This window comes from Oryctolagus cuniculus, chromosome 3 (assembly GCF_051225735.1).
Source record: "Oryctolagus cuniculus isolate XC-2025 breed Fujian yellow rabbit chromosome 3, ASM5122573v1, whole genome shotgun sequence".
Lineage (NCBI taxonomy): Eukaryota > Metazoa > Chordata > Mammalia > Lagomorpha > Leporidae > Oryctolagus > Oryctolagus cuniculus.
Window position 1 is genome coordinate 6,060,250 of NC_142869.1, and position 22,740 is coordinate 6,082,989.

The following is a 22,740-nucleotide window of genomic DNA, read 5'->3' on the forward strand; positions in this document are numbered from 1 at the left end:
CGTGGGCTGGAGCTGTGGTTCCAAATCCCGCCAGCTGCCCAGCCCAGCTGCCCCGGGGGCCTCTCTGCTGGGGGACGCCTCGCCTGGGCCCTTGGTGAGGCATTTCCAGGGCCGCCTGTCTGGGCTCGCAGAGGTGCAGGCGGCAGCAGAGTGACTGGCGGGTCTGAGTTCTGAGGAGCTGGGACAAAGTGCTGACAGTGCCTGGCTGTGGGCCTTCCAGCAGTCTTCAGGGGGTGGGGGGTGGGTCCAGACCCCCAGGCCGGGGCTGCTAGGAAGGCCTGCTGGCCTCCTCAAGGGCTTGTGGGCTCCCAAGCTTCCTCTGGGCAACAATGGGCCCTTCTATTCTGGGAGAACACAGCACGACCCCTGTCAGCAGGCCTGGGACCGCTGGCCCCTGGCCCCTGGGCAGGCAGGAGTCCTCTTCCCCACCCTGTCTTGCTCCTCTGAGGGGTGGGTTCTGGCCCGCTTCCGGGTTAGGTGCTGAGCCGGGCTCGTGTCTTCCCTGGCTGTCCTCAGGCCCCTCGTCGGCCTCATCCTCTGAGGAGTCCACCTGACGGAGAGCTTCTTGCTTCTGCAGCGACTCTCGCCACTCAGCTCGGTCCTGCCGGAGGGTGCCCAGGGCCCTTGAGGGAGCTGGCGGTAGCGCCCCCTTCCCTGGCAGCGCCCCTTCCCGGACAGCACGCCCCTGGTGCGGTACTGGTGCTGGACCTTGGGCCATGTAGGGAGCTGGGTCGGGTGTGGCTGGAGCCAGCTGGGGAGCTGGGCACGCTGGAGCTGGGGGCGCTGCCTCCCGCTGAGTGCACAGCTGGAACTAAGGAGTAGCTTTAGGAACCGTTTCATCACAGGATAGTTTGAATCTGCTGACTCTTCTTATTGTTGGTCCAGATGACATCAAGCGTCCCAGTCCAAAGCATGACCTTGGAAGTAGGCCGAAAATGAAGCCTTGTGAGGAAACTTCCAAGTGTGCTCAGCTCCCCCTTTTTGCAGACTTTACCTCCTTGATTTCTGTTTGGTAATGAGCGGCGCATTGAACATCATTGGTGTACTCATGTGCTGGAGCTCCCTGGGAACGCTCTTGCCATCAGAGAGAGGCTCCTCGGGAGTCTTGGCCAGGAGTTAGACTGCTCAGAGTAAGAAGTGAACCTCAAAGCATCTCAGGACATACAATTTAGATGTCAGAAGGAGAGATTTCTTCAGCATTTTCTCCTCTATTAATTCCCACATTGATATCAAACAGTTCATTAGAAAGCAAACTGTTTACCCTCAACACTGGCTTCTCTTTCCAGATTGACCGTCTCTCTCACACGCCCCCTATCTTTTCATCTGAAATATGGCTTATCCTGATTGTTTTCCATTCTTCATCTTAGTCTCAGCCTTCCAGAGCTTTTCCGCGTGTTCCCTGACCGTTCCCATTGCTGGCCTCCTGGTTCACAAGCCATCTCTTGCGTCTCACCAGATTACTTCAGTGACTTCCTGGGCTCAGGCGTTCCTCTCTTCAGTGTGTCCTGCTTGCAGCAGCCAGACTAATCTTTGAAAAAAGCTCAGGGATCTCAAGTGGCTCCTTTATTCCACATCCCTTCAATTAGTGCCATCCTGCCTGGTGCATTTTCTGTTACTTCTCTACCTGTGCCTCCTGCCGTGCCTCCTCTCTCTGCACCTGTGCCTCCTGCTGTGACTCTAGTCTCTCTGCACCTGTGCCTTCCACTGTGACTCTAGTCTCTCTGCACCTGTGCCTCCTGCTGTGACTCTAGTCTCTCTGCACCTGTGCCTTCCACTGTGACTCTAGTCTCTGCACCTGTGCCTCCTGCTGTGCCTCCGCTCTCTCTGCACCTGTGCTTCCACTGTGACTCTAGTCTCTCTGCACCTGTACCTCCCGCTGTGCCTCCTCTCTCTGCACCTGTGCTTCCACTGTGACTCTAGTCTCTCTGCACCTGTACCTCCCGCTGTGACTCCTGTCTCTGCACCTGTGCCTCCTCTGTGCCTCCTCTCTCAGTACTTGTGCTTCCCGCTGTGCCTCTTCTCTCTGCACCTGTGCCTCCCACTGTGATTCTAGTCTCTCAGCATCTTACCAGAAAAAGCCATGCTTAGTGTCAGCCTCGACATTGCCCATGTTCTTTTATGAGAATTTCCTTCTCTTGTCTGAGTTCATCCAGCTTTGCAAATCCAACCCATCTTTTTAGGCTTAACTAAGATTTCTATTTTCGTAAATCAATCTCTTGTCATTTCTCAGCTCATCCATCTCCTTTTCCTTGAAGCTTTTAGTATACTTAAAGTTTATACCCCACAATGTAAATACACTATCCGGTACTTACTGTGTAGCCATAGCTTATTTCTTGTATCTTCAATATGTGCTTTATTATTTATTTCTTCAAAAGCTGACAGAGGTATGGGGTTAAAAAAGATCCCCTGGTCTGTTTGTTCCTTTCGGAAGTCATAAGTGACAAAAGAATTTCTGTGTTCCCAGGATGCAACACTGAAAGAGCTTATGATATGTTCTGGAGATACTTTGCTTTTAGTTGAAGGAAAACTTCCCCCTCCGGTAAGATTTTTGCTTCTGAATGCACAGTTTGTAAGTTACAGTAATTGTTTTTTGATTACGTAGATAATATAGTCTCATTATGGGAAAATAGGAATATTTAGACAGTAATAAAAGAAAAAAAATGGAGACCTTTCCCCAGATCCTACCAATCAGCTATTTTTTCTTCTTTATTTTTAAATAAAATTTTATTTCCTGCTTTTTATAGTTAATATTTAACCTGATCAGAAAATCCAAAAACAGTCATCTTTCTCTGCTTTCCCAGGTGTATTAGCAGAGAGCTGGATGGAAAGCAGAGTAGCCGGGCTGGAACATTTGCTCCCATGTGGGATGTTGGTGTTGCCAGTGACAGTTCAACCCAGCCCAATTCCTGTTATTTATTAATGTATTGATTTAATTCTTTTGCATGCCCTATTCTGACATTGTATTGTATACCTAGCTGTTTTCATGATTATTTTATTTCCAGGTATATGATGTATATATGATGTATTTTATTTCCAGGTATATAATGTATGTATGATGTATATAATGTATACATGTAAACTATTGCATTCTATTTAGTGAGCACGTAATATTCCAGTGTGTGGAAGTACATGTATATGTGCCATGTTGCATGTATCTGAGTGTGTCTACGGGATGGAGTCCTATAACCAGAATTACTCAGTCAAAATTTATGGCCTCCATGTGTAAGCAGCTTTCTGCAGTGGCACCTAGTGCGCGCTTCAGCCGCATCTGTGCTGAAATTGGAACGATGCAGAGATCAGCATGGCCCCTGCACAAGGATGACATGCAGATTTGTGAAGCGTTCCATATTTTTTAGCTGATTGTCCTTTTTTTCCCCCCAAAACTGTGCTTAGAAGCCCCACTACCACCAGCCTCTCAGATTTGCCTCTCTTGGAGCCCTGAAGAAGGTCTCAGACTTAAATAAATCTTGCTTTTATTCTCTGTTAAAAAAAAAAAAAAAAGTAAGAGGCGTGGAGGTTGGTCTGTATGCCTGCAGATGGGGCTTTCTGTGTGTGCACTGCTGTTGGCAAGTAGACCACTGAATAGAACTTGGGCATTTTACACGGTGGTGGTTATGGCCAAATCACTCTCCAAAGACTTTGTAGCACTTTTTTTAAAAAAAAAAAAAAATTTATTTTACTTGAAAGAGTTAGAGAGGTAAAGAGGGGGGATGGGGGTTGGGGGATTTTCCATCCGCTGGTTCACTTCCCAAATGGCTGCACTGGCCAATGCTGAGCTGATCCGGAGCCAGGAGCTTCTTCTTGGTCTCTCATGTGGGTTCAGGGGCCCAAGGACCTGGGCTATCTTCCACTGCTTTTCCAGGCCATAGCAGAGAGCTGAACTAGAAGTGGAGCGGCTGGAGCTCGAACTGGCACCCATATGGGATACCAGCACTACAGGCCGGGCCTTTAACACACTGCGCCACAGCACCTGTCCCTTGTAGCACTTTTTATTCCTGCCACCAATTAGGAGAACTCAAGTTCACCCATTTTTTTTTAATTCTCATCTTTTTTTAAAAAAAAATATTTATTTATTTGAAAGGCAGAGTTACACAGAGAGAGAAGGAGAAACAGAGAGAAGGATCTTCCATTCTCTGGTTCACACCCCAATTGGCAGCAATGGCCAGAGCTACACTGATCCAAAGCCAGGAGCCTCTTCCGGGTCTCCCACATGGGTGCAGGGCCCAAGGACTTGGGCCATCTTCCACTGCTTTCCCAGGCCACAGCAGAGAGCTGGATCAGAAGAGGAGCAGCCGGGACTAGAACCAGCGCCCTAATGGGATGCCAACAGAGGATTAGTCCACTGCAACACAGCACCAGCCTCGCTGCTCCACTTCTGACCCAGCTTCCTGCTAATGTACCTGGGAAGGCAGAAGAGGATGGCCCAGGTACGTAGGCCCCTGCCACCAATGTGGGAGACCAAGATGGAGTTCTGGGCTCGTGTCTTTAGCCTGACCCAGCCCTGGCCATTATAGCCATTTGGGGAGTGAACCAACAGATGGAAGATAGCTCTAACTCTCAATCTCTCTATCTTTATCTGTCACTCAGCTTTTCAAATAAGTAAATAAATCTTAAAAAACGTAATTGTGGGGTAAGGTGTTTGTCTTAGCAGTTGAGATGCCCATGTACCAAACCAGAGTGCCTAGGTTCAATGCACTCCAAATTCCAGCAGCCTGCTAATGTACACCCTTGGAGGAAGCAGGTCATGGCTCAAGCAATTGGGTTCCTGCTACCCAGCCCCAGCCATTTTGGGCTTTGGGGGAGTGAACCAGCAGAAAGGACCCCTCTGTGTGTCTCTGTCCATCTCTCTCTCTTTCCCTCTCCATCTCCCTCCCTCCCCACACCCCTTTCCCCCAGCCACCTCTCTGCCTCTCAAAAGATGATTTTTTTTTCATGCTCCATTCTTCAGGGATTCTTGAAGGTGCCAATCTGGTGGTACCAGCTGTGGGAGCCCTCAGAACAGTGGAAGAGTCATCAAAACGATTCCAGTTGTGCCCCTTCTCGAGGTGGGGGCTGGGGAGCTGCTTCCACCCAAGGTGAGGACAGAGTGAAGTTACAGCAGCTAGTGTGGCGTGAAAAGTAAGGTCAGGAGTCAGAAGTCATCCCATGTAAATCACACCATCCTATTTTGTTTTTAAGTTTTTACCTATTTACTTATTTGAAAGGTAAAATGACAGAGAAAAAGGGTAGGAGAGAGAGCTTCTATCAGCGATTTTCTCCTCAACTGCTGGCAACAGCTGGGGCTGGCCCAGGCTGAAGCCAGAAGCCTAGAACTCCATGAAGGTCTCCCACATGGATGGCAGGGACCCAGGCACTTGAGTCATCAGGGTGCCTCCTGGGTGCACATAAGCAGAGTAGCCAGGACTGGAGCCAGTATGGGATGTGGGGATCCCAAGCACATTTAACCTGCTGTACCACAACACCTGCCTCAACACCATCCTGTTTTTTCATAAGCTCTGGAAGGCACTGTATATGTTTCCACTCTTTCTGTTAATCTTAAATATCATATCAATATGTTAACTTTCCAAAGATCTGTATGTATCATTTCTCAAGGTCCTCAGGACAATGGAAGCCCTGCTATATGTGACAGGAAATGGAAGCTTCAGCTACTCCCAGTGACCTCACTGCAGTCCGTGGGACAGAAACCCGGGCTGGAGTCTGCATCCTGCCAGCCTCCTGGGAGTGTTGTCTTTCGCAGAGCCTCCAGGAGCTGCTTCCAGGGCATCTGCGGAATCTCACTGACTTCTGAGAAGAAATATTGACAGAGTGCCTGCACCCCATCTTGGGGTGCTATTGTGGTTGCTCAGCTTCTGAGAGAGAGAGAGACAGAGACAGAGAGAGGCAGGCCAGTGTTGTGGTGCAGAAGGGAGGGTAAGTGATGCCTGCAACTCTAGCATCCCATATCAGAGCACCAGTTCAAGTCCCAGCTGCTCCACTTGTGATCCAACGTCCTGCTAATGTGCCTGGGAAGGCAGTGGAAGATGGGCCAAGTCCTTGGGCCCCTGCCACCCATGTGGGAGACCAAGAAAAAAGAAAGCACATTCTTTTTTTTGTTGCTGTAGATACAGAATATGTTTATAGTAGGACCAGCTCATTGTGTATGTTTTTCTTTTTATCCTGCTTTACATAATTATTCAGCTTTTATAGTACCTTGAAGTATTATAGTTAGATTTCTTTTATTTATTTATTTGAGAGGTAGAGTTACAGTGAGAGGAAGAGACAGAGAGAAAGGTCTTCCTTCTATTGGTTCACTCCCCAAATGGCTACAAAGGCCAGTGCTATGCCGATCCAAAGCCAGGAGCTTCTTCCAGTCTCCTACGCGGGTGCAGGGGCCCAAAGACTTGGGCCATCTTCCACTGCTTTCCCAGGCCATAGCAGAGAGCTGGATTGGAAGAGGAACAGCCAGGACTAGAACTGGCACCCATATGGGATGCCGGCATCGCAGGCGGAGGATTAACCCACTGCCCCACGGCGCCAGCCATTTCTTTTTATCATTTAAGCCTCAGTAATGGAATTAGTGTAACTAGTCAAAATCTTTCTTTCTTTATTTTTTGAAAGAGTTAGAGAGGTAGAGAGAAAGAGGTTTTCCATCTGCTGGATCACTCCCCAAATAGCTGCAACTGCCGGACCTGAGCCAGGAGCCTCCTCTGGGTCTCCTCCAAGGACTTGGGCCATCCTCTGCTGCTTGCCCTTGCACGTCAGCAAGGAGCTGGTTGGAAGCAGAGCAGCCGGGACTCAAACCGGTGCCCGTGTGGGATGCAGCATCAGGGGCCTGCCACTGTGGCACCAGCATCCCCTATGCGCACAGATCCAAATTCTAGCTGTCCCACTTGCGACCCAGCTCCCTGCTGTGGCCTGGGAAAAGCAGCAGAAGATGGCACAAGTGCTTGGGCCCCTCCCACCCACATGAGAGACCTGGATAGAAGTCCTGGCTTCAGCCTGGCTCCGCCCTGGTCATTGCCACCACTTGAGGAGTGAACCAGCAGATGGACAGCCTCCCTGTCTCTCTCTCTCTCTCTCTAACTCTCTCATTCAAATAAATACATTTTTATTTAAAAAAAAACTATAATAATATCAAAACGTGGCACTCTATTTCACAAGCACAAAGTAGATTTACTTAAAGTTCTTCCAGTCATCCCGCTCTGTCCTTTCGAAGGTGCCCCTGGGAACATGCCTGTGGAAGTTTCTCTCCTCTGCGTGGGGGACATAGAGATCTCAGAAGACGCCACGTTGGCGGATCTCAAGTCGCAGGTCAGACATCCCCCTGCAGCGTGCCTTAGTGGTGAGACGGCTCCTTCCAGTGAGATATTAATGTGTTCTTCTATTTCCTTTTCCCTCGACTGCAGTCTGTTCTGATATGGCATTTGTTACATGCCATGTTCAGTGGTAAGTACCCGCAGGCAGCACGTGCCTGTGGCCCGGCTCCTGTGCTGTCTGCCAGCTGCCCTCGTGGCTCTCACGGGTCCCTCGTGACAGGCATGCCGCGCTTGTGACCGACTCCCCTCAGTGACTTGTGGCTCACGCTCGGTTTCAGTTTCGAAGGAAACATGTTTTCTCGAGACGTTTGTGAAGCATTCACTTTACTCCGTTTCTCACATTGTTTTTGTGCCATTGTGACCCACTTGTTAGATGTTGTTAGAAGTTTTGTTACCAGTTCTCCTTGAGGTCAGGTGATCAGCTTCTGTGCTAGGGTGCTACATAACTAGACATGGGACTGCAGGGGGGAGGGCACCTGCAAGTACAAGGGGGCTTTAGAAAGTCCATGTAAAATGTGTGTTAGGAAGAAGCCATGCATGCTTCCAAAATAAACATCTTGTAATCCCATTTTTCCATGAACTCTGAAGCACCCTCGTACAACACAAAATGGTGAAGGAGTATCTTGCTATTGCTGTACTGAATGAATATCCTTCGTTTTCTTAAAGGAAGAAATATGGGGGCATATAAAATATATATATATATTTATATTTATATATGGCTAGCAGTTAGTTGTTGATGTTTGGTATTTGTGAGTCCCGATGTGTGAAATAAACTTCCTCAAAAAAACCAAATGGCTTTATTCTCATGCGAACAAGGAGAAAGATGTTTTACCTTGTATTAGTTTGAAAGATACAAAATTACTGGTTTTAAGTTCAAAATGGCTTAATATTGGCAGCTATCTCTGCTTCAATCTAAAGATATTTACAGAATTAGAACAAGCGGCTTAGCCTTACTGATTGGAACCAAAGATTTTGAAACATTTCAAAACCAAAAGTTATTTTGCAGGCAAAGCAAACACTGCAGCAGAAGATGAGGCTCAGATTAGAAATAAAACACTCATTTTCTCACGTTCATTTCAGTGGAGGAGAATACAAGAATTACTCAGGATTAATTTTTATGTAAAAGAGATTCCTGCGCTTTTTAAAAATAGACTTGTATCGTAACTTTGAGATACATTCTCCCTCAGATTTCATTGAGTAGTAGTTCTTTCTGTGTCTAAAGACGTATGTTTTGAGAGTACCCTGGAACCTGTTGGAGACACATCTGTTTCTTTTTCCAGGCCATTGCCCTGCCCCCACTCTCAGACTTTGCTGTTCCGTCCCCAGCCTTCCTCAGAGCCTGGACAGTGGAGAGTAAGCGCCCAGGCAGGCTTCTGCGAACCAACCAGCAGCGGCTCAAGTAGGTTTCCCACTGGCCACTCGGCAGGCTCTGCACGAATTGTTGGAGAAATCAGTCTTTTGAGTCAGATGATGACAGAAAGCCCATTCCTGGTCATTCTAAGTTTGTGAGTTGGATGAGGTTTTTAATTAAAGATTCAACTCTGAGACAATGTTGGTTTTCCACATTAAGTATGAATAGAGCTTTGTGCGTTCTCCGGACACTGACATCCTCAGAATTTGGATTGCAACAGATGATAGCAGTAAGCTGTTTCTCATTCAAGGAAGATTTGAGCCAGCTTGTCCTGCCCTGGACTTGAACAGAAAGGCTATGTCTGGGGCATTTCGTGGAGTTGTTAGTTCCCTTGCAAGCAGCCCTGAGGGTTTCATTCGTGTCGGTAGTGATGCCCACCCAAAAAGCACCTGGCCCAAGAGGCTGAGCCTTGGCTGGCAGAGTCGAGCTTCCAAGTAGAGTCTGAATACAGTGGCACAGCCTGTGTTCTAGCTCTCACCCTTCCTGGAAGCTGGAGTGTTCTATTATAGTATTCAGAAAATAACCCTGCACTTGAGAAAAAAGCTTAAAATTGGTAAAAATTGTTTTAAAAAATTGTCACTCATTTTGTTTCTCTCATTGTCAGAGACTATAAACTAGGACGGAGAACTGAGGTCTGCTTAGAGCCCCTTCAGAAAGAAGAGAACCTGGGGTAAGACATTCTGCTGCACATACAAAGTTACACACATCCCTCGTCATGGTGTGTGGTTGGTCTCTAAAAATTAAACAACATAATCTATAGTTTTTTTTTCACTTCTTAAATAGTCTAGCAACTTAAAACATGCATTCTAGAAATATGTCTGTGTATCTGGTGTCTGGAACGTGGAGCTCATTCTCCCATAAAAACGGTGGTGGAGAATTGACTTTTCAGTGACGTCCAGATAAGCACACACAGACCGCACACTGAGGTGGAGGTGCTCATCCACAGCTCTCGTCTGTGCATTTGAGAAGCAGTTGTCAGAGGGATCTGTAGTCACACCTAACACGCTGCCCTTGTATCCTGTCTCGTCCTGAATGTGCTGTATACTAGGATGTCTGTGTGCTTATGCAGTTGTTATCCGTCTCCCACTCTAGAATATAAATTTTCTGAGAGCAAGTACTTCATTTGTTCACTCTGTATCCCCAACTCCTAATATAGTGCCTATGACATAGTCAATAATTATTTATTGGAGAAAGAAGCACCTGAAATGACCCACAATCAAACCATCCTGTTCTTTTTTCACTGTAGGGAAATCCTTTATAAGATTTTTTGTAAATATCACCAAATACTTCAGATGCCTTCTGCTTGCTGTGATGGCGTCCCATTCTTGCCCTCAGCCTATTCTGTGAGACAGCATCTGAACCAGTCCCAGCCCCCGAAACCCCAGTGTTCCTGCAGTGATGCATCCACAGTGCACGTTGCCTGCCGGGAGTAGCTTGCTAGAGGGCAATTCTGGGATCAAATGGTGTGGACACGTCTGACCTCTTCAGTAATTAGAATCTCTTCCAGATGAGTTAACCAATTTATGTTGCCATGAGCAGAGTTTATAAGAATCTCACCTCACTCTCAAATCGACACTGCTTACTGCATCACGCAGATGTTTCCTAAACAGATGAATGAAAAGCCTTTATCCTGTTCTGATTTGCTCCAGTGCTTGAACCGCTGGTAAAGTTGGGCGCTTATTCAAAGGATTATAAGCCATTTGTGTTTTGTGGGTGGGCAAATAGATTATTTTATGTATTTGTAACTCAGGGTCTTGGAGAAACCGTGGTGCAGTTTGTGGGAGCTCTTTGTATCACAGAACAGACCCTGTGTCAGATGTGTTGTGAGCGGTGCCCTTTGGAAGAACAGCCATGCACTTCCCTGGACAGGTGCCGTCCATGGGCTCCTCTGTCCTTGCCAAGCCCCAGCTACCTGGCTTCGCTCAGGAACCGCACCTCCTGTCCCCTCCTTGGCAGCTGCAGCGTCTGAGCCTGGGACAGTTGCTTTTCCTGCTCAGGGCCTCTGCACTGTGCCGACAGCAGGGCCTTCCCTGCCCCTGGGGGGACAGGGCCGTGTGGTTCCCAGGAGTCCAGTCTCCAACAGACCCCTTCCGCTTCACTGTGTACTAAGGAGGCAGGCCCACATTCCCCCGTGTTCTCTCCCCTCTGCGTCCCCTTGTCTTCTGGTGAAAACGCCAACATAACTGAAGCCTGATGCCCGACAGCCAGTCGCCATCTCACGACCCACAAAAGAGGTGTTTTCATTTCCCCTTTCTGCCATCCAGTACTCTGGTTTTTATTTTCATTTTACCTGATGTGTCAGAATTACATATCTATGTGGGGTACCCCGTCATGTCCCAATGCCTGTATACATGTGCAGTGTTCAATATAGGGTGATGTAACTGTCTCCTCAAATGTGTATATCTGTTCTGGGTGAGCACTTGAAAATTCTTCTAGCTATTTATGGAAACACAGCATTTTTATGTAGCCACTCTGCTGCACAACACCACACCAGAAGCCCTTTCTCCTGTCTGACTGTAACTTAGTTACAACTTTAACTACAACTTAGGTCTAACTGTGACTTAGAGAGCTGTAACTCAATACCTGTTATTCAGCCTTTCCCATCTCTTCCCCCATTATTTTCCCTAGCTTCTGGTAACCACTGTGCCACTGGTTCTGTAAGATCAACTTTTGTAGACTCCACATGTGAGTGAGACTATGCAGCACTTGATTTCCCTGACTGGCTTATTGCCCTTACCACAATGAACTCCATGTTGTCACAGATATCAGGATTTACCCTCTTGTGGCTGATTGGTATTCTGTGTGCGTGTGCGTGTGTGTGTGTGTGTGAGAGACATTTTCTTTATCTGATGGTTGATGGACACTTAAGCTGTTTGCATTCTTAGCTGTTGTGAATAGTGCTGCAGTCACCGTGGAGTGCACCGTGGAGTTCAGCACTTGACTCCATATCCTTCAGGATTCTGGGTCAGACTGTTTCCACAGATGTTCCCACCAGCAGGATACAGATGTTCTCTTTCCTCCACAGCCTTCAGTCCTTGTTACCTTTTTGCTAATAGCCATTCTAACTGAATGATACTCAGTGATGCTAAGGGTGTTTTTCATGCATGTGTCAGCCATGTAGATGTCTTCCTTATAAACATGTCTATTCAGATTTATTGGACATTTTTAAATTGGATTATTTATTCCTGTGCTATTGAGTTGTTACATATTCTGATTATTGACACCGTGTCGTACGTGTAGTTTTTTTTTTTAATTTTTTAATTTTTATTTGACAGGTAGAGTTATAGACAGTGAGAGAGAGACAGAGAGAAAGGTCTTCCTTCCGTTGGTTCACCCCCCAAATGGCAGCTACGGCCAGCGCCATGCCATTCCGAAGCCAGGAGCCAGGTGTTTCCTCCAGGTCTCCCATGGGGTACAGGGACCCAAGCACTTGGGCCATCCTCCACTGCCTTCCCAGGCCACAGCAGAGAGCTGGACTGGAAGAGGATCAACCGGGATTAGTACCCGGCACCCAAATCGGGACTAGAACCCAGGGTGCCGGCGCCGCAGGCGGAGGATTAGCCAAGTGAGCTGCGGAGGATTAGCCAAGTGAGCCACGGTGCCGGCCATGTGTAGTTTAAATATTTTCTCCCATTCGGTATGTCATCTTTTCATTCTGTTAATAATTTTCTTGGCTGTGCAGATTTTTAGTTTGCTAAGTCTTACATTTGGATCTTCAATCCATTTTGAGTTGATTTCTGTGTGTGGAGTCAGGTAAGGATCAAGTTAATTCTTCTGTGTATGAAACATATTTTCTCAGCACCAGTTACTGAAAAGACTGTCCTTTCTCTAGGACACGTTCTCAGCATTTCTGTCATGGGTGAGTCAGCTGGGGATGCCTGCCTTGACTTCTGGGCGCTCTCGACAGAGAATTTTCTACCTCACGGTATTTGCTTCTTGCTTTCTAGTGTCTCTTCAGCTTGAAGAACCCTCTTTAGCATGTCTTACAGAGCAGACCTGGTGGTGATAAATCCTGCAACCTTTGTTCATCTAGGAACGTCTTCATTTCTCCTTCCTACTGCAGAAGAGATTTCGACTGTTCTTGGTAGGAGGTTTTTTCCTTCAGTACTGAGGAAGTCCCATCCCACGTCCTGGCCTGCCAGGTTTCTGCTGAGAAGTCTGCAGTCAGGACACAGGACATCTCTGTGTACTTGTTTCTCCTCCCTGTGGCTTTGAGAATCCTCTCTGTCTACCCTGGAGTGTTGTTCAGAATGAACCAGCGTCTGTCTAGAGAGGGGTGATCCATCCTTGCAGGCCTCTTGCTGTGACCAGGCACCATGGGACTGCACCTGGTCTTACAGGCTGACTGGGCTCAGGGGTCTCCACTTGGCAACAGTGCAGAGCCGGAGGACAGGGGCCATTAGGGTCTGCCCCATGTTGGGCTTTACCAGCCTGGTGCCCATGTAGTCCTGTGTTTAGTTTTGTGTCCCACTCCCCAGCACCTGGAGTCCCTTGCTATGTGCGTGAGGGAGAGGTGGAGAAGGTAGGCTGCCACTAAGCCATGCCTGTGCTCCCTGAGTCTCAGCCACTCTACCCTGCACAGTCTCAGAGTTGCACACCAGGCCCATGCAGGCTGGTGCTGCTACACTGAGGTGGATCGGTTCCACTTTACGCCAGGGCCGTCTTAGAAGCTCCGTGTGAGCAGTGGCCTGCAGTATGGGCCTCTGGGCTTTTTGTGGCAGGCCCAGGACTGAGCCCCAAGGCAAGTAGGCTTTTCTCACCTTCCTGCTCCCCAGAGCCTGGAGTCTTGTTCTGCTGCCTGCAGAGGATGAGGGAGGTGGTCCACTGGCCACTGTCTAAGGAGAGTCCGAAGGCTGAGGCTGCAGGCACTGGCCTGAGGGCCCTGGCACAGGATTTTACAGTGGCAGCCATGGTCCCGGGTTTCAGGTCCCAGGTCTGCACCTCAGCCCTCTTAAGGAAAGGAAGGGGTCTGCAGTCTGTCTCCGGGCTGCTCTGCTTGGAGCTGGGGACAGGGGTGATGCCAGCAACTCTCTCTTCCTGCCTTCTACAGCACTGTGGTCTCTCACCTGGCTTCCTTATAACGCTTGTGAACATGGCGTGGTGCATTCATAGCTGTTTGAATTGATGTCTCTGGGCAGCTGATCCCTGTAGCATCTTTCCCAGGCACCATCTTGGTCTGCCTCTCACGCATTCAGTCCTTATCTGTAGTTTCTACTTCATGTCCTGCAACAGTCTGTACAACTATTTTTTTTTTTAAGATTGATTTATTTATGTGAAAGAAAGAGTGACAGAGAGAGAGGTCTTCCACCTGCCGGTGCACTCCCCCAGATGGCCATAATGACTGGGACTGTGCCAGGCCAAAGTCAGGAACCACAGACTCCATCCAGGTCTCCCACATAGATGAAGGGGCTCAGTCTCTTGGGCCATCTTCTGCACCTGAAGTGGAGCAGCCAGGACGCAAACCCGTGCTCTGATATGGGTGCCAGCATCCAGGTGGCACAACCTACTGTGCTACCAGGCTGACCCCCCCCCCTCCCCGCCCCGTGTTGCTGAATATGTCCTGCCGCCCCTCAGAGGAATGCTTGCTGCTGACGTTTCTGCACCCGTGGCTGCAGCCACATCTGCCATCACCGTTGTATCTCTAGCCTCGTCTCTCTTCTCAAGTCTAAGCTCTCGGTTCTTCTCCCTGGCTGCCCCACAGCACCCCAGATTTGGAATTCCCCAAATAAGTGTGCAGATATTTGCCTCAAAGCAGCTTTGTCTTAACCAACCAGCTTCCCCGCCTCTGGTTCCGACCCAGCATTTCCCGGGGGTTTCCATGACTTGAAACCGAAGTCAGCTGGGGTCCCTGTGGCTTTCCTCACCAGAGTACAGGCCTTGCCCAGCCAGCTGCTCAGCTCATGCCCTGCCCCTCCCTGCCCCTTCCTTTGCTCCCCCAACACATACACAGGGCACGCTCCTGCCACCTCCAGCAGTGTCACTGCCTCTCCAGGGGTCTCTGTCGCAGACTCAGAGTGGGGCTTTTGCTTCCATTCTCGGTGAGATTTTAGGGAAAGTCTCCTTATAAAAACCAGAAAAGTCAGAGAGGAAGCTTTGCCCATCACCCTGTTATCAGGCAGAAAAACCCTAGGGCTCGTGTCTAACGTGATGCCAGCGGAAACATGCAGACGACCAGAGCTGTGAGCAGCAGGGAGTGTGTCTGGGCTGGCCTCCCTGAGCAGCCAGGAGTTAGAAGAGGGCTCTTTTCGGGAAGACACACACACACACACACACACACACACACACACACTAAGTTTCAGGGGAGTTCTGGAAGGGATGGCACAGTTGCCCACCAAGTTATGTATGTGACAAGCATTCCACGTTCACTTGGGGTGGAGATCTAGCACTGTAATGAATGGGATTCAGCTCTCTAGTCAGAAGGGTGAAGTTGAGGCCGAGACTGCCGCTCAGGTGCAGAGCCGTCTGGTTCCACAGGACTGGGCCTGCAGTTTCTATCAAGGGCGTTCGTCACAGGAATGTGTCTGCAGCCAATCAGCTGGGGTTCCCATCCAGCTGCAGGGACAGCTAGTTGACTTTGAGATAAAAACTGGGTTGGATCCTTTTCTTTGCAAGGGGAGTTGATGGAGGGGTGTTACTCTCTCCCCTTGTTATTTTTAACTTAATCATAAATTGGAATTGGAAAGGGACTACTTCCTGATGTATCAGGGCACTGCGGAATCATGAACTCTAAGGGGTTTTAGCCAGCAAGTAAAAGGATTCTGAGACTGGAGAGCTTACTCCTGCAGAGGTGAAAGTTCTAGAGAGTAAGTATGTGGCCTGGGACTTGGACAGATCTAAGTTAATTAGAAATGAAGCCAGACAATTACGAAGACAGGGACAAAACAGGGAAGAAAAATCAAAAATGGGAAAATAAAGGCCAAACCCAAGGAAAACGGGGCACCCAGGATGTGATCCAGTCCCACCAGGTCTCAGCAGAGTTCTGTCCAGGCTCTGGTTTATCCCCTTGGCTGTCTGATCTGACACCTGGAGATTTGCTCAGCTACCCAGACGTGTCCACTCATGCAGCAGAGCTAGTGGCTACGGCACAGACTCCTCTTCTGCTGGAGAAAGCCAAGGGCAGCTCACTCTGCTGTGATAACACCCGGGCCAGGAATTCCGTGGAACACTGTTGTGCCTTAATGACCCAAGCAGTCACCCTGGCTCAGGTATGAATGGTGTCATAAGAATTCCAGATTCCTCTAGGGCTGCCTGTCCCAACCAGCCCACTGCAGAGTAGCTTGAACTTGATTAAAGTCAGTGCTCCAAGCCATAAGGTTTCCCCAGTCATCTTCCTCGTCTGTGGAAAATCCTGTTTAGTTTACAATGCAGGGCACTTGCTGCTGTTGGCTGGGTTAAATCACCATGGGGTGCAGCAATGAGTGAGTGTTGGAGATAGCTGGAGGTGCCTGTTCCTGTCTTTGCAAGTACAGTTTAGACATTTGAAAGCCCAGTTAGAACGGGGCTGGAGCAGTTGTGACCATACAGGAAGGATGTACCAGGAGGCCTAGGACTTTAAGGGGAAGTTGATACTCACATGATTAGAAAAACCTCCCAGGCATTTATGAGTATGCTTATGTTTATAAATCAGTTGGGGCTTAGAATCTCTACATGCTCCCAAGATTGAGGCATTTATGGTTGCTGACAGACGCAGAGGTATTTTGAGGACAGACCCAGAAACCTACTGCAGAGCCGTGAGAAGGTTGTGGTTCTAATTATCCTTAGAGGGCCCCAGAACTTTTTCCCCAGGAGTGCTGTTGGAAGGCTGTGGATAGGTAGATTTTTGATGACGATGGCCCGGGGATCCCAGAGTTCATCAGCCTTTCAAGGCCTGGGCTGTTAAGGTTCCCCCGAGGCTGCGGCTTGGGAAAGCGGGGTGAAGACATAGTCTTGCCAATGGGAGTCAGCATCTGTGGCTACTAAGCTGCTGATTATGATTTGTTTTTAAGATTCTTTTTTCAAGTCTTCTTAAAAAAAAAAAAAAAGATTTATTTGAATAGCAAATTTACAGAGAGAAAAGGAGAGACAGAGACGTCTGCTGGTTCACTCTCCAAGTGGCTGCAGTGGCCAGGCTGGGCCAGGATAAAGCCAGAAGCTGGGAGCTTCATCTGGGTCTCCCATGTGGGTACAAGGGTTCAAGTACTCGCGCCATCTTCCACTGCTTCCCCAAGTGCGTTAGCAGGGAGCTAGATCAGAAGCAGAGCAGTCAGGACTCGAACTAGTGCCCATATGAGATGCCAGCGATGCAGTCTTAACCCACTATGCCACAATGCTGACCCCTGTTTATTTTATTTGAAAGAGTTACAAAGAAAGAGATCTTCCATCTGCTGGTTCACTCCCCAAATGGCCGCAACAGCCATAGCTGGACCAGGCCAAAACCAGGAGCCAGGAGCTTCATCTGGGTCTCCCACCTGGGTGCTTCAGCCGTCCTCCACTGCTTTCCCAGGCCCATTAGTAGGGAGTTGGATTGGAAGTGGAGTAGCCAGGACAGGAACTGGAACCCATATGGGATGCCCACATCGAAGGAGGTGGCTAAATCTGCTACGCCACAGCGTGAGCCCCCATTATGATTTTAAGGAAAAACTGGGGCTGTTTCATGTTAACAGCAGACTGTGTGCATGAAAAGGATTGAGGAGATTAGGTACAAGAATAGCACTGAGGAGTGAAAGAGGAAGCCTGAGCCAGGAAGTATTTTCCCCTTCCCAAGGAGCTCAGCCTTTTAAAGAGGTATTTTAACTCTGCTGTATGTTCATAAGTCCGCTTACTACAGGCCCTCCCCCTGAGGCCAGGAGCACTTATCTCAGTAATCCAAGGTAAAGAAGAGATTCTTGGCAGGGAGAGAGGCCCAGAACCCCAAGAGTTGTCAGTCCAGCCTTTTGGAAAGGTGGGGGTGGTCCCCTTGTCTTAGCCCCCAGATGGGGATGAGCTTCTCTTCGGGAGTGGGGGGATTGTGGCCTTTACTCAGGTGTAGTGAATCCATGGCTCGATCCATGCAGTTTTAGGAAAGACCAAGTGGTCAGAAGGACTGAATAGGGCACTGCCCACTGAGGCTGGAGGCGTGGGAATGGGTGCTGCAGCCCCAGTGCAGTCAGACAACCTGGAGGCCTGGGAATGGGTGCTGCAGCCCCAGTGCAGTTAGACAACCTGGAGGCCTGGGGATGGGTGCTGCAGCCCCAGTGCAGTCAGACAACCTGGAGGCCTGGGGATGGGTGCTGTAGCCCCAGTGCAGTTAGACAACCTGGAGGCGTGGGAATGGGTGCTGCGGCCCCAGTGCAGTCAGACAACCTGGAGGCCTGGGAATGGGTGCTGCGGCCCCAGTGCAGTCAGACAACCTGGAGGCGTGGGAATGGGTGCTGCGGCCCCAGTGCAGTCAGACAACCTGGAGGTGTGGGGATGGGTGCTGCGGCCCCAGTGCAGTCAGACAACCTGGAGGCCTGGGGATGGGTGCTGCGGCCCCAGTGCAGTCAGACAACCTGGAGGCCTGGGGATGGGTGCTGCGGCCCCAGTGCAGTCAGACAACCTGGAGGCCTGGGGATGGGTGCTGCGGCCCCAGTGCAGTCAGACAACCTGGAGGCCTGGGGATGGGTGCTGCAGCCCCAGTGCAGTCAGACAACCTGGAGGCCTTGCTGGAACCTGTGGGACAGGAGTCTTAAGGGATGAAAGCAGTAGCAAGGTCATGAATGCTAGACAGGTCTGTCGTTCCTATGAAATACGGGGGTCTGGGGTCTCCCCAGTAACAGTTCACAGGGCCTACTTCTGGGAGCTGCACAGCAAGGCCAGGGACAGAGCCTACCACGGGTTTGCTGGTAAAATTTGGCCTCAGTTCTTTGAGAGTGTGACTCATCTCCACTCGTCCTGAGGATTGCCGTGCCCAGGCCACGTGAAGCTTCGTGGAGCCTCTGAGACGTGTTGGGTGGTGTCTGCAGGCACATGGGCCCCACATCAGCCCTGCAGGCTTCCGCGGCTAAGTCACACGGGAACACCCTGGCAGCTTTGTCACTGCGTGTCCAGTCTGCTTCTGGTGAGAGGTGAGAGTGTCCGCAGACATTACCAAGTAGGAAACTCCTCTGGGAGCTTTTGTCATCACAGGGAAATCAGTGTGCCAGTCCTCTCTAGGTTGTTGTCCTGGCGCTGTGTGCCTGGGACTTCGGGCTCTTCCACTGCTTTGGGACTGTTTGTGCAGGTAAGCTACACTTTCAGGTAACTTCCTGTACAGCAGCTGCCAACCTGTAACCAGCAAAATTTTTTGAGAGCCATTACAGTAGGGCTTCTTTCCATAGTGAGTACAGTCATGTGCAGTTCTGATAACTTCAGTATACACACACACACACATATATATATACATATATACATATATATATATATATAAACTTTTCCTTCAGGATTATAATAGAAATCATTGTTGGAAAACCCCTTGATTTTGGGGGGATGCTCGAGTCAGTATCAACAGGGTATCTTTCATTAGATAAGCTAAGAGCAGGCTGAGCGCCATATGTAGCTAGGGCAGCGCTGTCGGGGTGTGGGGTAGCGTTCTTAGCCACTTGATCTGCTGTCGATCTCTTCTGCCATAGGAAACTGGTTTTCTGTGTTGCAGACAATGCGTAACTACCACTTTAGTGAGGCCCTGTGCTGCCTTCAGTGCCATTAGTGTTGGAGGCCCACGTTTTAGTTCCTTGTTCTCTGCCATGAGTCATCCCCTTTCCTTCCAGAGAGCTCCGTGGGTGTGTAGAACTGGAAGCACACGCATTTTGTCCAGAGACCAGTTGGAGGGCCCCCAGCAGGACTCCGTGTTCAGCCTTTGGGGCAGAGGTGTCCCAGCTGTGCCACTTCTGCCTCCAGAGAAGTGAGAACAGACAGAAGGGTGACCCCACATAACCAGCTTTCAGACTCCTTCTCATGCAACTGCTCCCATCTGTGAAAACCTCAAGGTCTGAGCTACCAGGTGGGCATCTTTGAGGTCCAGCAATCTGGAATGGACTTTTGGCACCTCCGGGCTGTCATGCGTTGAAGGCAAAGTGTGTGACAGAAACCATAGGCCGATGCAGAGTGTCCAGGCTTGTGGTTTCACGGGTGACTGCCCGACCTTACCCTCCCAGCAGTGAGCCACAGTTGGAAGGGGAGTTCGTGAGGTAGTGCGGCAGTGCCCCGGGCTAGGGTGTCAGGAGCAGTCTTCAAACCCTCCTTCCAGTTTTTGTCATGGTCTCATCTGTCAGGAGGGCGTTGCCCAATTTTGAGTCTGGGTGTTTTGAGAGGGTGCAGGATGTGGATAAGTGTCTGTCTAAAAGCCTGGCACATACATTGCAGCAAGGCCAAGGGGTCGGTTGGGTTGTTGGAGCCCCTCATGTGTTTGTTAAAGTGCTTTTGTTTGGGGGCTCCCTCTCAGAGTCCTCGCGGAAGGCCGTGGTTATAGTGCCTACACCAGTTTAGCTCTTGAATTTCATTTGGGTTCTAGTTTGGCTCTTCTTTGGGACCTCAAGGGTCAGGTCCCATTTTACTGGGCCCTACACGTTTTCTTGGTGTTCTCTCAGTCTGGTATCTTCAAGGATCAGGAGTAAGCAGACTGTCCATGAGAGACTGACAGTTCACCATCTAGGGTGATGTGTTGTGGACACAGGTGAACAGGTCATTCATGTGTTTGGGTCATCCCAGGAAGAAGGAAGGTTGTTTTCCAATTGATCAAAGATCAAAAAAGGCTTAGTAAGGGCCTTTCAGGTACCTGTCATCCCTAATTCCTATAGATACCAGATACCTGTTCAAGAGGACATGGCCTTGATCCTGGTGAGAATACGGGTTCCCTTTGGCCAAATTTTACTTGCTATGGGTGTGAGGTGGGAAAATTGTACCTGAGATAGAGGTGGGGCCCGGGGTGGGGGGAGAGGGGTAGTCTGAGGATGTAGCCTTCCTTGGGTTCAGGCAGAGGTTGGGAAACTACCTCAGCCTTATGTGATAAGGGAGGTTATGGGCACAGACCCTGCTGCTGCCCCCGAAGGTGGGGAGGGTGGAGGCTGTGCCGTTTGATTCAAGAGGCCTTCGCCTGCTGGGGTTTCTGAGGGTTTCCGTTCATCCCTTTGTGCCCTGACGTCTTACTCTGTCTTTACAAATTCCTGCTGCGAAACAAAACTATAAAAGCTCCCCAAAGGGACTTGCCTTCATTGGCTCCCTTTTACAAAGTCTACTGTGACTTGTTTTATAAGACAAGGCCACTTGTCATTTGACCCCAAAGCATATTAGGGCCATGACATCGTATAATTTTAAAAAAGGTTTTTTCTTTTTCACATTGGTTCCAACGTGCCTCCAGGTCTTTCAGCTATACCTAAGGGGCTGCATTGTGGAAAAGCTGACTGATGACTCGTAGTCCCACACAATCAATTTTAATGAGCACCTCAGGACAAGGGGACTTGAACTATTCAGTCCTCTAATGTTTAAAAGTTATCCCTTTTATTTGTTTGAAAGGCAAAGAGACAGATTATCCATCCACCAAATCACTTCCCAAATTCCCACAATAGCTGGGTCTGGGCCAGGCTGAAGGCAGGAGCCAAGAACTCCATCCATCCCAGTCTCCCATCTGGGTGACATCCAGGCCATTGTCTCTCCCTCTGAAGCACATTAGCAGGAAGCAGGGTTGGAAGTGGAGCAGCCAGGATTCAAATAGGCACTCTGCTATGGGATAGTGGTGTTGCAAGGGATGACTTAACCTACTGCACCACACTATCTCAATAAATATACCCTGGGAAGATCGAAAGTCTGTCAGGATTAGGTCAAACTTGGGGGTTTGACCTTGGGATTAGGTCAAACTTAGGTCAAACATGAGCTGCCTGTCTACCCTGGGACTGAAGAGCCCAGCCCTCAGACAGCACTCATCTAACACAGCAGAGATGTTTCTGCAACTGAGAACTCCAGGGAGACAGAAACCAAGAATGTTGCGTCTGGGAATAGACACCACCCGACCAGATTCTCCCAGGCAACAAGGCGCTCTCCCCCATGCCCGTCCTCAGAGGTCTGGCACCATCATTAGCTCTCCAAAGGGAAGAAGCTAATTTTGCAGTTGGCAAAATTTGTAATCGGACAGAAAAATCTGAGGGTTTCTTATCTAGCTTGTGTGCCAGTGAAAACATGGTTTGAGTTGGCCAAGACAGGGAACAAGATGGCCTCACGACCAGAAACCAGGCTGCCCACACAACCAGGAACTGCAAGTCTTCTAGAGCTTGTCTTTAAGGAAGTTAGGCATTTTAGGTTCCACAGAAGCTCCGGGAATGGTTGTGAATACCCTAAAGGGGTGGGTGCACATGCTCCCATGTTACCGTGTAGGTTATGTGCATTGCTTGTGCAGTTGAGGGTGGAGATTTAACATTATAATGAGGGGGTTTTGTCTGCCCACATCAGAAAGGTGATTGAGGGTCACTTTGCTGCTTACGCACGCATCAGCCTGCAAGGACCCTCTGGTTGATTTTAACTAGCACTAGAAGAGGGTTGGGCATTTTCCTTGGGTGGGGGGAGATGTCAGTGTTCCAGTGGTTATTGTGCATTTTTTAATTTATTTTTGTAAGGAATACAAATTTCATAAGTACAACTTTAGGAATATAGTTATTCTTCCCCCTATACACGCCCTCCCACCCACACTCCCACCCCTCCTCCTCTTCCCTCTCCCCTTCCCAGTCCCATTCTCCATTAAAGTTCATTTTCAACTAACTGTACAGAGAAGACCAACTCTCTACTAAGTAAAGATTTCAACAATTTGCACACACACACACAACTGTTTGAGAACTAGTATTACAGTTAACTCTCATAATACAACCCATTGAGGACAGAGGTCCTGCATGGGGAGTTAGTGCACAGTGACTCCTATTGTTAATTTAACAATTAACACTCTTATGACATCAGTGAACACTCAAGGTTCTGACATGAGCTGCCTAGGTTATGGAAGCCTTTCAAGTCCACAGACTCTTGTCAGTATTTGGACAAGGCCATAAGCAAAGTAGAAGTTCTCTCATCCCTTTA

General features: G+C 49.2%; 1 protein-coding gene and 1 non-coding gene across 31 annotated transcripts in view; both read left to right on the forward strand.

The window, feature by feature from the left end:
- Positions 1 to 22,740, forward strand: part of USP40 (ubiquitin specific peptidase 40) — a 105,798-nt gene that overhangs the window by 74,441 nt on the left and 8,617 nt on the right. For 18 of the 30 annotated variants that reach the window (XR_016231356.1, XR_016231360.1, XR_016231361.1 and 15 more), the window contains 5 exons: positions 2,465 to 2,539; positions 4,949 to 5,075; positions 7,196 to 7,290; positions 8,576 to 8,694; positions 9,311 to 9,376. Coding sequence is in view for 13 of the 30 variants with exons in the window: in XM_089328888.1 (XP_089185014.1) it covers positions 2,465 to 2,539; positions 4,949 to 5,075; positions 7,196 to 7,290; positions 8,576 to 8,694; positions 9,311 to 9,376 (482 nt within the window). In the remaining 17 variants the exon portion in view is untranslated. Of the gene's footprint in view, positions 1 to 2,464; positions 2,540 to 4,948; positions 5,076 to 7,195; positions 7,291 to 7,385; positions 7,426 to 8,575; positions 8,695 to 9,310; positions 9,377 to 9,952; positions 10,458 to 22,740 lie in introns of those variants that run through there. The other 12 variants (XR_011387049.2, XR_016231353.1, XR_016231354.1 and 9 more) reach the window with 3 other exon arrangements.
- On the forward strand, positions 3,250 to 3,353 carry LOC127487716 (U6 spliceosomal RNA). The gene has a single exon (XR_007914796.3). It is a non-coding gene; the product is annotated as a U6 spliceosomal RNA (small nuclear RNA).